This window comes from Haliotis cracherodii, unplaced genomic scaffold (assembly GCF_022045235.1).
Source record: "Haliotis cracherodii isolate W230 unplaced genomic scaffold, xgHalCrac1.p SCAF_17, whole genome shotgun sequence".
Taxonomy (NCBI): Eukaryota; Metazoa; Mollusca; class Gastropoda; order Lepetellida; family Haliotidae; genus Haliotis; species Haliotis cracherodii.
Window position 1 is genome coordinate 337,360 of NW_027266272.1, and position 13,095 is coordinate 350,454.

General features: G+C 43.1%; 1 protein-coding gene across 1 annotated transcript in view; it reads left to right on the forward strand.

Moving 5' to 3' along the window:
* LOC139464204 (solute carrier family 49 member 4 homolog) overlaps window positions 1–10,776 on the forward strand; it is a 51,637-nt gene extending 40,861 nt beyond the window's left edge. Inside the window, exons 6-12 of the mRNA XM_071245726.1 lie at window positions 702–752; window positions 1,264–1,393; window positions 5,434–5,542; window positions 7,197–7,264; window positions 7,433–7,551; window positions 9,567–9,749; window positions 10,646–10,776. Of these exons, the coding sequence (XP_071101827.1) occupies window positions 702–752; window positions 1,264–1,393; window positions 5,434–5,542; window positions 7,197–7,264; window positions 7,433–7,551; window positions 9,567–9,749; window positions 10,646–10,776 (791 nt within the window). The remainder of the gene's footprint in view (window positions 1–701; window positions 753–1,263; window positions 1,394–5,433; window positions 5,543–7,196; window positions 7,265–7,432; window positions 7,552–9,566; window positions 9,750–10,645) is intronic.
* The last annotated feature ends 2,319 nt before the right edge of the window (window positions 10,777–13,095 follow it).

Here is a 13,095-nt window from a genome sequence, read left to right on the forward strand (position 1 = left end):
AGTTTGCACAGTTGCCTCCCTTAGTTGTGCCAGGCACAGTTGCCTCCCTTAGTTGTGCCAAGACCCGCTGATAGTGGAATCGATTTCCATTTTTGCCCTGATCATGTCAGAGTCAATACGCGTGGGGTTTACCCAAGTGGAGAACTACACGCCTCACGCCAGGCCTCTCCCGACTATGAGATGCGGTAGGGTGAAGTGAAACGCCCACGATTATTGCATTTATATAGCGACGTGCATGCACGTGTGTGTGTGTGTGTGTGAGGCGAGGTGAAATGGAGCTTAACGTCGCGTCCAAGATTACTACAAATATATAGCGACATGCATGCACTTGTGAGTGTGGCTGCTTGTACAAGTCCGTATTGATGCCGATTTATAGTGCTAGCCCAATGAGATACCTACCTCAGTTTAACACGAATACCCCACTCAGACACAGTATACTGACCCAGTTCTTGTTTTAGCCCCTTAATGCCGAGCGTCGGACAGGATAAAACAAGTACCATCTTATAACGTCTTTTGGTTTGACGCGGCCTGGGATCAAATCCCCGACCTTCCGCTCTCTGGGTGGACGCTCTACCACTAGACCACGGAGGTGGCCCCGATGTAAGATGACACGTGGTGGTATAACTGACACACTGGAGTGCGTTCTGATAAACTTTCGCACTCAATCATCATGATAATTTGATGGTTCTTTTCCCATTCAGCTGATGTCATCAGCCAGCAGAGAGACCAAATCATGAACTACCAGTACGCCAGTGAGTGATCACATCATATTGGACTTACATAGTCTTAACTAAAATAACTTAACTTAAATGTCTGTAAGATGTTACAAGAAATGGACTTTCAAACATCCAGCTTGGGTTATACCAACAAAAGAGAACCAGATATGAACAAGATTTTTTATTGAAATGAAAGTGAAAAAAAATAGAATATAATTATGTGTACAACACATGTTTCACCTGCGACGTCATCGTTTTAGTTCCTGGTATCGCTTGTTTGCTGTATGAACTAGGTTAGTGCAGTAGTATTCCTTGTGACCTTGACCTCGAGGCTATATGTGACCTATGATCACAGCATTCAAGACTTGACTTTCGTTTTTAACCTATCAAAGATTTGACGTTCAGTTCACTGCAGTGCGCGTTTTCTTACGTATAAACTCGTTGTATCTGTGTTCACTCATCGTAAATTACGATATGCGGGTTGGAAAATAACTCTTTGTAAGCAAATGGGTAACGTTTTGGGAATTTTATTTTTTTTAAACTGCAGCATTTGGAGTGTGTGCGGTTGTTCTTCTTACTATGCTGATGTACTTCCCAAGTCGACCCCCCAAACCTCCTTCTCCATCTGCTGCAACCACAAGACTGGACTACCTGGCAGGTCTCAAACAGCTCTTTAGGTGAGCCCACGCTTCAGGTTATCTTTGTACACTGTATAAACACTTCATGCACAAAAGTTAGGCGCCACCATATTCATAGTCTCGTGTGGGAATCAGATCGACGAAATATGATGATGTATGACTGAATTAGGCTTCCATAGTTCCATGAACCCAGATTTGTCCAGATACCACAAGGAAAGCGTGCTTTACGTGTTGCTGCCGTTCCCCTTCCCTATAAATAGTGAAATTCAAGTTTCAGACACGTGGTTGCATTTTGCTCCTGTGTTAGATTCCCCTTCTAACAGAGGTTGAAAATCAGCCATGGTGAGGAGAAAGTTAACGAACGCTGAAAGATGGCAAGTGATAGGCATGAAAAATGCTGGCATGTCATGCAGGGCCATTGCAAGACAAATGGGTCGTCAGCACACTCGTTTGATTGTCAAACACGGTCAAACCAATGATGTCAATGACAGGCATAGGTCTGGTAGGCCAAGAAAGACCTCCAACAGAGAGGATAGACGTCTTTTCAGGATAGTCAGACGAAATCCATTTGCCACTTCAACAGATATAAGACTGCAGTGGATTACCAATCAGAGACACTCGCCGATGACCATAAGGCGTCGCCTCAGTGCGGCTGGTTATAATGCCAGAAGACCAACTGACTGAGAGGCACATGTGGAATCGTCTGATATGGTGTCGTGCCCGTAGTCAATGGAACTTGGCCAACTGGAGAAGGATCCATTGGTCTGACGAGTGTCGAATGCTGCTACGAACTGTTGATGGTCGAATACGTGTTTGGAGGCAACGTAACACTCGTTTTGCACCAAGGAACATCCAGAAGACCTTGGCATGTGGCGGGGGTCTGTCATTATATGGGGTTGTGTTTCCTGCGGCTGCAAACGTCCGCTGTTGACAATTCGTGGAAACCTGAATGGCCAACAGTACCAAGATGACGTTCTTCGTCCAGTGGTAGTCCCTCATTTTGACAACCATCCTCTTCAGACAAGACCTGTTTACATGGACGACAATGCTAGACCACACAGATCTCGGGCAGTTTTGGCTTATTTGCTTCAAGAAGCTATTGCTTCCTTGGCCGGCCTGTAGTCCGGATCTTAATCCGATTGAGCCTCTCTGGGACATTCTTGGCCGGAAAATCAGACATCGTGATCCCCCAGTTCAAAATCTTGCTGGACTTGAAGCCGCACTTCATGAAGAATGGATCCGTTTGTCTCAGAGAAGCATTCAACGACTTGTAATGAGTATGAGGCGTAGGGTTGAAGCTGTGGTCAATGTCCTTGGATGATACACACGTTACTGACGTTTCTGTCTTGCAATAGACTCTGCACTCCCTAGGGTGTCTATGTGACACCTGATATGGTCTGCTGATATCATGACAGTTACATGACATAAAAAAGTTTTTTAATGTTTTCTAATCCTTCAATTTCTGGTGTTCGGTAAAATTCCTTTCTGCTCATATTCTTTTGGAACCCAAGATAAACTTGCTTTGGGACAACTTTTGCATCACATGAGGTTTATATATACGGCTTATAACAATCGTACATATCGTTATAACAGTCATCATTAAGTGCCAAAAGTAACAGCTCACAAATATGGTGGGTGGCACTTACTTTTTGTGCATGTGTATAAATTGGATGTATGTTATTGGAAACTGTTGGTTGCCTGATATTCGTCAAACTGTGCGTCGAAACGCAGCTACTGTCGATTTGCAATGTCTTAAACGGCATTGTTTTCACACTTGTTTAATAATGTCATGGAGAAAAACAGTAAATCAAACTACATGTGCACGTTATGGCATTCGTAACTCATGGTAGTGGCTATAAAAAGGCAAGAATAAGCCAATAATTTGTCATTCAATTGTCAACATTTTTAAAGTTCGAAAATGCCGAGACTCAGCGCTGCCGATCGGAACATCGCCATAGGACGTATCCAAAGAGGGGAATCGCAGTCTTCTATTGCACGCCACTTTAACGTCCAAAACAGCACCATTTGCCGCCTTTGTGACTGATATACACAGTTCAATTCCACTGCAGACAGACCGAGAACCAGCCGACCAAGAATTATCACCCCTGCACATCGGAATGTTCCACCTACGTAAGCGCAATATCACAGCTACGGAGACTGCAGGACGCATTCCTGGTTTGAGGAGTATATCAGACCAGACTGTCAGGATCCATCTTGGCGAAGCTGGAATCCGACCCAGCAGACCAGTTTTCATCCCCGTTTTGCAACAGATCTATCGACAGCGACGCGTGCGTTGATGCCATAACTTACAGCCTTGGAATTTGAGAAACTGGAGACGAGTGTGGTTTATTGATGGATCACGATCACCGGCGAGGTAGAAGACAACGTGTTTATCGTCGTCGAAATGAGCGTTTTGCCCCACATTGTGTACGTGAATTCGAAATGTGTTATGGTGTGTGTGTGGGGGAGGGGGGGGGGGGGGGGGGGGGGGTATCCTACACCACGAGATCTGACTTGGTTGTGGTACAGGGAAATTTGACAGCAAATCGCTACATGATTCAAATTCTTCAACCCCACCTTCTGCCAATCATTGACCGCCAGAGGGAGCTGTTTCAATAATACAATGCTCCACCTCACACAGCTCGTGTCACGGTAGACTACCTTCACAATGCCAACATCTACGTCCTGTCCTGGCCGTCGAGATCTCCAGATCTCAACCCAATCGAAGATCTCTGAGATTAACTCGATCGACGTGTTCGTCAACGTCAGAACACTCCGCATACACTCCCACAACTGGCCAACGCGTTACATGCAGAATGGTGCAGAATTCCGCAGGACAGAAGTCGTACACTTATCCAGTCAATGAAATGCAGAGCGTGATTGCTGCCCGGGCCCGTCACACCAGATACTGATTTCAGCACAACCTTGTGGCCAAATGTGACATGACAATGAACAGTTTTCAATGCCTTTGTACAACGACAACATGTGACTATCGAGCTCCAAAATTTCTTATTTGTATCTATGAAATTAAATTAAATATATCGACTTCATTAGGTACAATAAATTTAATAAAAATCTACCTGTGCGTTTCGTTTTTTGAAGAGGGTATACATTTACTCTATACTCTAACTCAGTATTCACCTGATGATGTATTTAAACTAACCTTGTTGTAAGACGCTACAAAATGGTTAGGCTTGGTTGACTGCATGTCATGGTACTCGGCGTCGGAGTTTCATAATATCAAATCCATTCTCTGTTTTAGATTCGATAACTTACATTCCGGATATTGCCATATGTGGCCTTCAACATCAAACACACATACCGAATGAAAATAGATGAAAACATAATAATTTAGCATTACTTGTGTTCAAAACATCAGAGCACACGATGCAACATGAGATTGTGTTTTAATTCAAAACTAGAAAAAAATCTTGAAGCTTTAGCCTAACTCAACACCATCAAGGTATAAGTCTTTAAAGGAACAGCCCAGACATTCAAAGTATGTGCTCAATAAAGTATTATGAACTCAATGAACAAGCAGTTATAAACCTACTGGCTGTTTGTGTAACTCTATATGGAGTTTTTGAAATTGTGGTAACACCTCGCAGGAGGGCTCACAATCATTGTAAACCATTGATAGAACAAAAACTACGAACAGCCTACGAGACGCACGTGCAGATTTCGTGCCATTGCGAGACGCACGTGCAGATTTCGCACCGTTGCGAAACCCACGTGCTGAGGTCACCGGTTTCATTGAACCGAGTTCACGACTGCAGGCGATATTTCATCTCCGATACAGGTTATACATTTGAGAGTTTATATTACAATTATTTAATTAAAAAGGTTGTCTATGCGATGATTCGGTTTATAAGTTGAACAAACCGTTTCTCCTCGGGATTACCAGCGATTGTAAACCCTGACATGAGGTGACATATGTCAGGGTTTACAATCGCTGGTAATCCCGAGGAGAAATGGTTTCTCCTATACATGGAACACACTACCACTTTTTCTAAGGTGTATGCCTATTCAATATTATGCAGTGTTTGGTGTAATTCTAAACAATGTGATGAAACCTGCAGGAAGGGGCGATTCTGGCAGATAGGATTGGCCTATGGTGTGTCAACGGGAACTCGCGATGCCTGGTCCTCAATGCTTGACGTCAATCTGAAGGCACACGAGATATCGCAGGTACTCTTTGATATTGAAGCTTTTTCAAACTACTATTATGTCCGACACTGAATAAAAGCGACACAACTCGGTCCATAATCATAATAATAAAAGTGACAAAACCTTCCCCATATTAATAAAAAATCTCGGACATAATTTTTTGTCACTGATGTGTCAAATTTGGAAATGTCCTCCACATGTCTACGATAAAACTTTGTAAAAGCTTTCCTGAGGCCTTTACTGTTGTAACCTTGATCAAACAAAATCTTGGTAGAAACAGCCTGCTCGATTTTACCTCAAAAGTTGTGTAGACACCAAGGACTGGGGTTGCAGGAATATTGCCAGACATAAAGCGAAAGTTGACAAATGGAAAGTTGAAGTCATCACTCTTGTCATACAGTCTTGTGGAGTGTCTAACTGAATCTTTATGCATAGATCTAAACATGAAGCAGATGAAGCGGTCTCACGGGTTTCCTATATTTGTAGTTAAGGTGGGTAAACGAGTGGAAGGGAATTGGCTATTTGATTGTTATTGAAGGATATCAAATAAACGATATAGCTGAAGGTTAAGTTCAACTTCTTGGCCAAACTACCTTGTTTGAAGAAATCTCCAGGGTCCATTGTACTGTCCTGAATGTGTCCTAAGCATGTGTTTATGAATCTATGTAATTTAGTTATGATATCAAGTGTTCACGCAAAGGTGAGCATATGAATCTATGTAATTTAGTTATGATATCAAGTGTTCACGCAAAGGTGAGCATATCCTGCCTCACCGGTGTCATTGTCACAAACACATGGAAGGGCAAGTCAAATGTCCACCTGAGAAACAACAACACGGGTTCAAGCTAAACTAGGAGACTTGCATTGGGCATCATGTTGGAAATGTTGCAACCCTGTTCAAACAATTTTAAGAGAGTCGTATGACCCTCTTAGAAATATTAACATAAAAGCAATGCTCGATTCTACCTCAAACGTTGTGAAATTTAGACATCAAATGAATATTGCTCGTCATAAAGGGAAAGTTGACAAATGGAAAGTGGAAGTCATCCCTCAAAGAGGACATTATGTCACCAGAGTTTTTATGCATATATCTAAATATGGAACACGGGTCTCGTGTATTTCTCGTTCATGTGAGTAAATCAGTGGAAGGTAATTGGCTATTTGACTTTTATTCAACGACATCCGAATAATGATGTAAAGAAGCTGAGGTTGGACGATTCATCTGCTCACCGAATCAGATCAGCAAGAAGAGGAGCGCGATTGATGCCTTGCGGATGTCTACTTCTTGCCTAAATATCATATTCCCTATTTCACATAGATGTTATCCATGAGAAAGTTCAATTATTATTCTCTCAGATGGTATTTGCTTCCATTTCTGACAAAATGTTCAGAACCTGAAGGTAGTACATTTCACCTAAAGTTTTTTACCTGTTGATTTTACAAAACATAATGGTCATTATTCGTTTAGCGAATATGCTATGGACAATTCAACTTTGATAGGGATATTTCCTATTATGCCTCTATTTGAGAATATTTTGATGTACTATTCCTATTATGTTTTATTTCCTAATATGCCATTAATACTAAACAACTAGAAATATGGCAGTATCATGCAACACAAATCCATCCATTTATACCAATAGAGCAATAACATAAATGATTGTTTGTTCCATAGAAACAGGCAGGATGGCTTGGATTCTATGGAACTATAGCTGGGTCAATTGCAGTCATTGCTACAGCAAGGTAGGACACTAGTTGTGGTGGTATTGCTACAGGAATATATGACATGTTGCTATGTTGGTTGCGACACGTAACAGTAATGCATTCCCTACATGTACATGTGAGGTGTCGGTTGATATTTGGTTGATATGTAGTAGATATTTGGTAGATATATTATTATGTTGTTTACAGATTTGCCGACCACTTCCAGAAACGACTGAAGCTATTTATCTTGTTGCTGACGATTATCACCACAGCGGCGTATTTGTGGCTGATTTTGTTGATACTGGGCATTTTACCCGAATCAAAAGGTAGAAAACTTCGATATCTCTGCAATGTTTTATATAATATGAGGGTAACGCTAAGACCGAGGGCTTCTGCAAAGATAATGCACTGGAAAATAGCGTTACCGTTATTATAGCTAAACTGAATAGAATTTGTTATCAAATAAACATAAAGAACAGTATCGGTTTTGAAACATTTACTGCAATCAACACACAACGAATGTCACTGACCCAGATTTTACAAATATGGAAACGTGTTGAACAAACCTAATGACGTCACTATTGAACCTCATTTCATCTCGCGTAACAACGGGCGTGATAATGTCCCGTGGTCAAGCAATATGAGAGCATTATCAAATTACAGTAGCTAGCTCATTTCTGAAAACATGTCGGTTTAATGATAATTCTATCCATTTTAGCTATAAATATCAATAAAAAACAGTTATCAAAACAAAATGATAAACTTGGTTTGCACGGACATAACGGCTCTTATATATCCTGTCGACTGTCGAGGATAATCGTCCACTGGGCTGTATTGGCACTGATGTATTACACTCGATACAACCAGAGTGCCACCTCACCACCGTGATTTACTGCTGACATATTGCAGGCTGCCGTGTTCATCAATATTCGCTCAGTACGAGAACTACTTGTGATCGTTAAGATCTCAAATTTTGCGTGTTTGTTGCCACACTCTTTGTGGTAACCTATCAAATGAAGTCTCCTCATCCGACAAGCAGAAGTTGCTGGGAACCAGTTTTATCCCTGAATGCCCGCTCTTTCCCTGAATGCCCGCTCTCTCCCTGAATCCCCGCTCTCTCCCTGAATGCCCGCTCTCTCCCTTAATGCCCGCTCTCTCCCTGAATCCCCGCTCTCTCCCTGAATGCCCGCTCTCTCCCTGAATGCCCGCCCTCTCCCTGAATCCCCGCTCTCTCCCTGAATCCCCGCTCTCTCCCTGAATGCCCGCTCTCTCCCTGAATGCCCGCTCTCTCAAATGAACTTGCAAAGCACCCGTAACACGGCCATGTATGTTATGTTAAAGGGGTGATATTCTCTTTGACAAACCTGGATGTATTTAGATACCGCATCAACTTAACAAAGGGCTTATACTCTTACTAGTAGTGGAGATAGACAGCCTCCGAAGTAAAGTGGTAGGGCCTCCGCTGGGGGAGCGGCGTCATACCAAACGACGTTGAAAGATGGTATTTGTTGTTATCCTGTCTGGTCTTGGCATTAAGGAGCTAAAACAAGGAGTCAGTATACTGTGTCTGAGTGGGGTATTCATGTTAAACTGCGGCATGGTATATCATTAGGCTTGCACTATCAATCGGCATCAGTCCGGACTAGTACAAGCAGCCACAGTCACACGTGCATGCATGTCGCTATAAAAGTGCAGTAATCTTGGACGCGACGTTAAGCTCCATTTCACCTCACCTCACCTCACCTCACCTCACCTCACCTAGTGGAGATATTGATTTGTAAAGAACAGGTTTTCCCGCGCAATTTATTTTGTGTTACCTGTCATAAAAATAGAAAGAAATGTGAAACGAAAGACGTAGTTAGAAATAGACATTGTATGGTTTTCAGAAAATCTAAGTACAAAATAAAACATTTCTCATAGGTACCCACTGCCTTTTCCATGTTGTTCTGGAATAAATACTTTTTTTAAATCGCCTCGAAAAGAATATGAAGTGGTTCGCCCCTCCCTCCCCCCAATCCCCAATGTACGTCGATTTCAAAGGTTGACTGTTTTGAAGTGTTATTTGACCTCCTTTATACCAATGCAAAAAATGAAACAAGGACTATCTTCCCACTGGCTGTTCTACGTTCAGTTATTTATAAGATTACATAAGCACAATTACTGTATACTCCCAATCCATTCATTGAATGCAACACAGTGAAGGCGAGCCCTGATCCAGTTAGTCATGTTGGCGACGCCCTTACAGAACTAAATCACACTCCCATGATTCGTGAATATGGAATTCGAACGTTATTATTTATCGGGAAAAATAAAACTATAAAACCCGTTGTTCTATCTGCAGGGTCTACGTATGCATCTTATATCCTGACCTCCATTAGCAGCGGGTCCCTCAGTCCGCTGTTTTATGAACTTGTCTGTGAGACGTCCTTCCCTGTAGCAGAGGGCGTCACTAATGTCAGCCTCACCTCCATGAACAATCTGGCAGGCTTGGTGTTCCTGGGAGTCATGTCAGTGCCTGGGATTGGTAGGTTTCTGCATATTGGAACAACTGTTTTGTATTTCTTAGACCAAAGCAGGTGCGTGAGATGCAGATCGGGACAAACAGATGCTTTCAAATATATTTGATGGACCTGATCATGGTTGTTTTTAATTATCATCATAAATTTTAATTTTGATAATTAATCTCGACATTTCGGCAAGTGCTAAAAATGGTATAGAATGAAGTAGAATGACGTAGAATGAGGTAGGATGAGGTAGACTAAGGTAGAATGATATAAGTGGAATGACGAAGAATAAATAAGAACGGCATAGAATGAGTAGAATGGTGAAGAGTCATGAACAATGAGGTAAATAGCGGTCTAAAAGAATGATTCACAGTGATATATAATGATGCAGAATGAAGTAAAATGCTGTTGAATGAGTACAGTGGTGTAGATTCATGGAGAATGAAGGAGCTTGACGCAGAATAATAGAATGAGGTATACATACAGATATAGAATGATAGACAATGGTCTGGAATGACGTAGAATGCAATAGAATGAGTATAATGTGGTAGCTTAAGGTGGGGTGATCTTAAATCATATTGAGTAATGTTGAATCACATATATAGATGTACAATGAGGTAGAATAATGTGACTTTTAAAGGGTTAGGTGGTAGGCGGTAGAATAATATACATATCGAATGAAATAGAATGAGGTAGAATGAAATAGAATCCAGTGACATCGAATGCCACCACATCCGAACTTGTGTACCGAGCAAACCCAACACATAATGCTATTATTGAACACTAGTTCCCTAATGTGGTTACTTTTTGTAAGATGTTTGTCTTCATGCAAATATTTTGTGTCTTGTTTATTACAAACTCAGATTGACAACACAGCTCATACTGAATCTACAGTAACATGGAGCTTTCTGTTCAGGGACTGTCTGGATGAACTGGCTGCTCGTGTCAACCTTCTGTCTGGCTATATTCCTGCTGATTCTCCTGCCAGAGGGTCACAACCGCCTCGACGTCGACCAGCAAGGGGACCCAGCTCACGGTACATGTTGAAGGGCTAGGATTAGGGTTAGGATTAGGGTTTGAGGACACAACCGCCTAGACATCGACCAGCAGCAAGGGGGCCCCGCTCAGGGTACATGTTGAAGGGTTAGGGCTAGGGCTAGGGCTAAGGTTAGGATTTGAGGACACCACCTCCTATACGTCGACCAGCAAGGGAACAAAGTTCAGGGTACATGTTAAAGGGTTAGGGTTAGGGTTAGGGTTTGAGGACACAACCGCCTAGACGTCGACCAGCAGCAAGGGGGCCAAGCTCAGGGTATATGTTGAAGGGCTAGGGTTAGGGTTAGGGTTAGGATTAGGGTTTGAGGAAACAACCGCCTAGACGTCGACCAGCAGCAAGGGTTAGGGTTAGGGTTAGGGTTAGGGTTAGAGGACAAAACCGCCTAGACGTCGACCAACCGCAAGGGGGCCAAGCTCAGGGTACATGTTGAAGGGTTAGGGCAAGGGCTAGGGCTAGGGTTTGAGGACACCACCTCCTAGACATCGACCAGCAGCAAGGGGGCCAAGCTCAGGGTACATGTTGAAGGGTTAGGGCAAGGGCTAGGGCTAGGGTTTGAGGACACCACCTCCTAGACGTCGACCAACCGCAAGGGGGCCAAGCTCAGGGTACATGTTGAAGGGTTAGGGCAAGGGCTAGGGCTAGGGTTTGAGGACACAACCGCCTAGACATCGACCAGCAGCAAGGGGGCCAAGCTCAAGGTATATGTTGAAGGGCTAGGGCTAGGGCTAGGGCTAAGGTTAGGAATTGAGGACACCACCTCCTAGACGTCGACCAGCAAAGGAACAAAGTTCAGGGTACATGTTAAAGGGTTAGGGCAAGGGCTAGGGCTAGGGTTTGAGGACACAACCGCCTAAACGTCAACCAGCAGGACGGGAGTCAAGCTGAGGGTACATGTTGAAGTCGCTTGAACCACAGATGAAAAGTGAAGGAACAGTATTTCAGTCAGGCGTGTCAACTCAATGTTGGAGGGGAGCTTTTAGTGACACAGGTATAATAACCAAGCAGATACATTTTGTGACACCAAAATGGTCATGTTAAATGCGAATCAGGTCATGTATTTAAGAGATAGGCATAAGGTCATAAGGTCTGTCATAAGATAATGTCTTTCTAATGTACAGAACGTACGTCTCTCTACCTGTGCAATATGAAACGTCACCGCCAGAGAATAATCCGCCTCGTGTATCTGCAGAAGCCTTAGGGCGTAAATGGAAAAATGGTGGTGAAAATTATATGAATGGATCACTGAAAAACTCTGTTGATGTTAAAAACCACGAACATTACTGTTGATTATTCGCCATACTTTACTGGTGTTGACTTAGACGTGAGATTCTTCACTTGTAATTCGGTGCACGTAGCTATCAGCCTGTTCAACATTCACGGCGAGCGGCTTGTATTGGAAGCAGTGGACAATTCCTGTCAGATGTAGTTCCACTGGTACACGAACAGGCATGTGGACACCCTCCTCAAGTGTTTGGTTATTGTGTGGTCAAACAGAATCAGTCTTACGTCTGTGTTTTTCCCATTTGCTATCACATAATTTAGAGGACTATTTGCCCATTAGCATAATAAAAACGAAAGTGACACGGCGTATGTGATGTATAGGGAGACTCTTTACATGCGGATGGATACGTGTCATGGCTTAAGTTTGACAGGAACGGACACGATATGTAACACATGACCACACAGGATGAAGCTGGTTAAGGATAAAAAACCCACACGACACTCAAAATAACGGATTACATGTTCCTCATGAAAGTTGATGAAATATGTCTTCATGTTGAAAAAAACACAAATAAATATTGAAAATACATGGTCGGCGTTAATTGCTGGATGGATGCACATTTCAAAAACAGATACAAATCTAACACAATATCCTCCAATCACAGCTTCCAGATATCGCTTTCAAGGGACTGTAGCACCAGCAATTGCGTGATGGGAAGGGGGTTACCTTGTGTGACCGTAGTTGTAGATTGTGTGATGGGAAGGGGGGTAACTCGTGTGCCCATAGTGGTAGATTGTGTGATGGGTAGGGGGGTAACTCGTGTGACTGTAGTGGTGTATTGTGTGATGGGTGGGGTGGGGGGGAACTTGTGTGACTGTAGTGGTAGATTGTGTGATGGGAAGGGGGGTAACTTGTGTGACTGTAGTGGTAGATTAGGGGATGGGGGGGGGGGGGGGGGTAACTCGTGTGACTGTAGTGGTAACTCGTGTGACTGTAGTCGTAGATTGTGTGATGGGAAGGGGGGGGGGGGAGGGTAACTCGTGTGACTGTAGTGGTAGATTGTGTGATGGGTAGGGGAGTAACTTGT